A 2,819-nucleotide genomic window follows, 5' to 3' on the forward strand; every position below is an offset into this window, starting at 1 on the left:
CGCGCGCGTACCGCGCTGACGAAGTTGCCTCGAAGGGAACGTAACACGCGAGTTGACCCGAGCGACGACGAACAACGCGCAACGCGTTCTCGTCGAATAGACAATCGCTTCTCTTTCTTTCTTCTTTTTCCCGCATTTCCTTTTTTTGTTTCTCTTTTCTTCTCGTTGCAATACAACGATATTAATCGCATACAGACGAGGCGATCGATCGAACGGATTCTTCCCTTCGTTGCCCGACGATATCCTCACTAGCGCGCGTTCGCGAGACGTAGCGCGTGCATGCTCTTTCGAGAATTCGGCGGAAGAAGCGTAAGGACATCGGGCACGTCGGGAAGCTACTAGAAGGTTCCGTGGCACGTGTGACGCCACACAGACATTTACACGGGTTACACTCGTTACTGCATAGAGAGTGGGGTTCGAAACCTTCTCAAGGGCCATGGGTCACCAAGTCGGTCAGTCTGAGAATGATCAGCCAACTGTCTACGTTCCACGACACTCACCTATATTTCCTGTAATAATTGTTTAATAAATATCACATAATATCGTTTCAACACAGACATCCTTCCACAGATTATTAATCTTAATTCCGAGATTAAATTCTAACGCTTCCGATAAGAGGAACGAACGAAAATCGCTCTAACAATGCCATGGTCGTCGAAACGATACGAGATGTCTCGAGCTCGTTCAAACTCTGGCAAATATCTCGAATACGTACAACGCGATCGGGCGCGTATGAAGCTCGCGTGCGTTCCTCAAACGCGACACCTGCTACCCGTGCTACATCGTAAAACATCGTGGCACGTGACAAACGTAAAGTTCGCCTCGCCTCCTGTTTCCGACAATTAGCCGACTATACGGACGACTTTTTTTCTTTGTAGAGCGGCACTATGACCGCGGAGGAATTTCACTCGGCCCTCCAGGAAGCGACCAACTATTCCCTGAAAGGTTTCGTCCTACCGCATCTGAAGCAACAATTGCCATCCTTGCAGAGAGATTTGAGCAACGCTGCCAGAGCCACCAACCAAGTGAGTTCCGCTGGATTTGTACTCGACTGGCGAAAAACTCTGCGCGGAAAGAAATTTTCCTTATTTTTTCCTCCCGATCCAAATTTCTATCGCCTCGAAGGTTACCGTCGACTAGCCGTGCTCCGATATAGGTTAGAGTTATGTCACGCACACAGTCGCTGAATTTTCCACAACGAAGGCGGAGGAGAGCAAACGCGTTCGGGAGTAGCGGGTAAAATCAACAGAACTCGGGCTGACCGGCTGTCGACCTGTTTTAATTTCCCAGGCTACTTCGCGACTCGTGGGTGAGGCGCGCCAGCCTGTTTCACGGAAAAACAGACGACCGAATCGAAGATAAAGACGAACGCGAGAAGTGTGCGTCTTAACGAAAAACGGGATTCGTCGAGCGACGTCGTTTGTTCGCTTCCTGTTTCTCTTTCTCTGTGTTTTCCATTCGTTTTTCCCTTCTTAACGAATTAAAAAGTCGAAAATCGTGGCCAACGTGAGAAACGTTGAAACAAACGCTGCCGTAAACTACGATGCGTTCGACGATTGCAACGACGATCGAAATTTACGCAAAGCGAAAGAACAACGCGCGCGTGTACGTAAGTCGGATTCGTAGCAAATTGGAATTCGTATTCCGACTGAATTAGGACGAAGAATAAAGTTCAGTGGGAAAAATGAACGGAAGAGAGATTTTCGACCGCGTTACCGTTCCCAGCTGGTACTTGTCTCTCGAGACGGCGAAAATAAAATGGAAGACGACCGGGCGAATCCGGAGGTGAGAAGAGAGGAAAAGAGAAGAGAGATCAGCGAAAGACAAAAGGATGGAAAATGTGTACCGAGGAGCGAGTCGTAGCGTGGTAACGAATTGCAAATTAATAAGAAGGATTTACATTTCTCGAGGCAGCTAGCGGTAAAATATCGAACGAGGGGTAACGACGATTAATTCCTTCGCCAGCCGTCACCCTTCCTTTCCGTTCGTTCCTTTCCTTCTCTGTATTACGTTCGTACGGCAAGCGAATAGCCGCTGATATTCGATCCAACGTGCTGTTACACGCGTAGCTTTACCGATCGTTGATCGCGTTAATTGAGAGTCGCGAAAGCAAGAAACCCGCCGACGTAGAAGAACTCCGATATGATATTAGAAGCGATAAATCCTAGGTTGGCGAGTACGTGGCTCAAAGGAGGCTAACTAGTTGCAAACTCTGTACGAAAGTCGTCAGCCTTCGGAAATATCGGAGAATCGTGGTCGATCGACGTTTCTTTTCCTCCTTCGAGCGGAGTACGAGGAAATCGAGTCGATCGATCGCTCAACCGTCACCTCGAGTCGGCGGCATTCGTAAAACGGATAACGATCAAATACGCGTTTGCTTCTCTTTTCCACAGAGTTGCGCGCAGTTTTTGCGATCGAACGAGGCGGCGGTTCTGGAGGCTGTCGGTTTGGTGACTGCGTCGGACCACGTCGAGATCTTCGGAGAGTACGCCGGTAACGGAGCTGCGAGTGGAAACGGCGGCAACCAGTGCCCTGCTCATTACGGCATCAGATCCAATTCGAACCCTGGTATTGGCGCCATTCAGCACACGAACAACGCTACGCCCGGTTTCCATCATTATTCCAGCGGCACATCGCACGCACCGAAGCGACGCGCCTCCGATACACCGTAAGTTTAGGGTCGCGTTACCGATCGTTTTCGCCGCGATCTGTCTCGTCCGTTTTTCCATCGATTTCATCGCGCGATAACCGCGCAACGACGATCGCGTTGCGAACGTATCGGCAACGTATAAATCGCCACGCGTAAATTGCTCGCGGGC

The 2,819-nt window shown here is 49.9% G+C and overlaps 1 protein-coding gene across 1 annotated transcript in view; it reads left to right on the forward strand.

Moving 5' to 3' along the window:
- Positions 1–2,819, forward strand: part of LOC100746375 (protein CBFA2T3) — a 19,176-nt gene that overhangs the window by 12,660 nt on the left and 3,697 nt on the right. The window contains 2 exon segments of the mRNA XM_012384190.3: positions 879–1,025; positions 2,394–2,668. Of these exon segments, the coding sequence (XP_012239613.1) occupies positions 879–1,025; positions 2,394–2,668 (422 nt within the window).

Source organism: Bombus impatiens, unplaced genomic scaffold (genome assembly GCF_000188095.3).
Source record: "Bombus impatiens unplaced genomic scaffold, BIMP_2.2 scf_0248, whole genome shotgun sequence".
Lineage (NCBI taxonomy): Eukaryota > Metazoa > Arthropoda > Insecta > Hymenoptera > Apidae > Bombus > Bombus impatiens.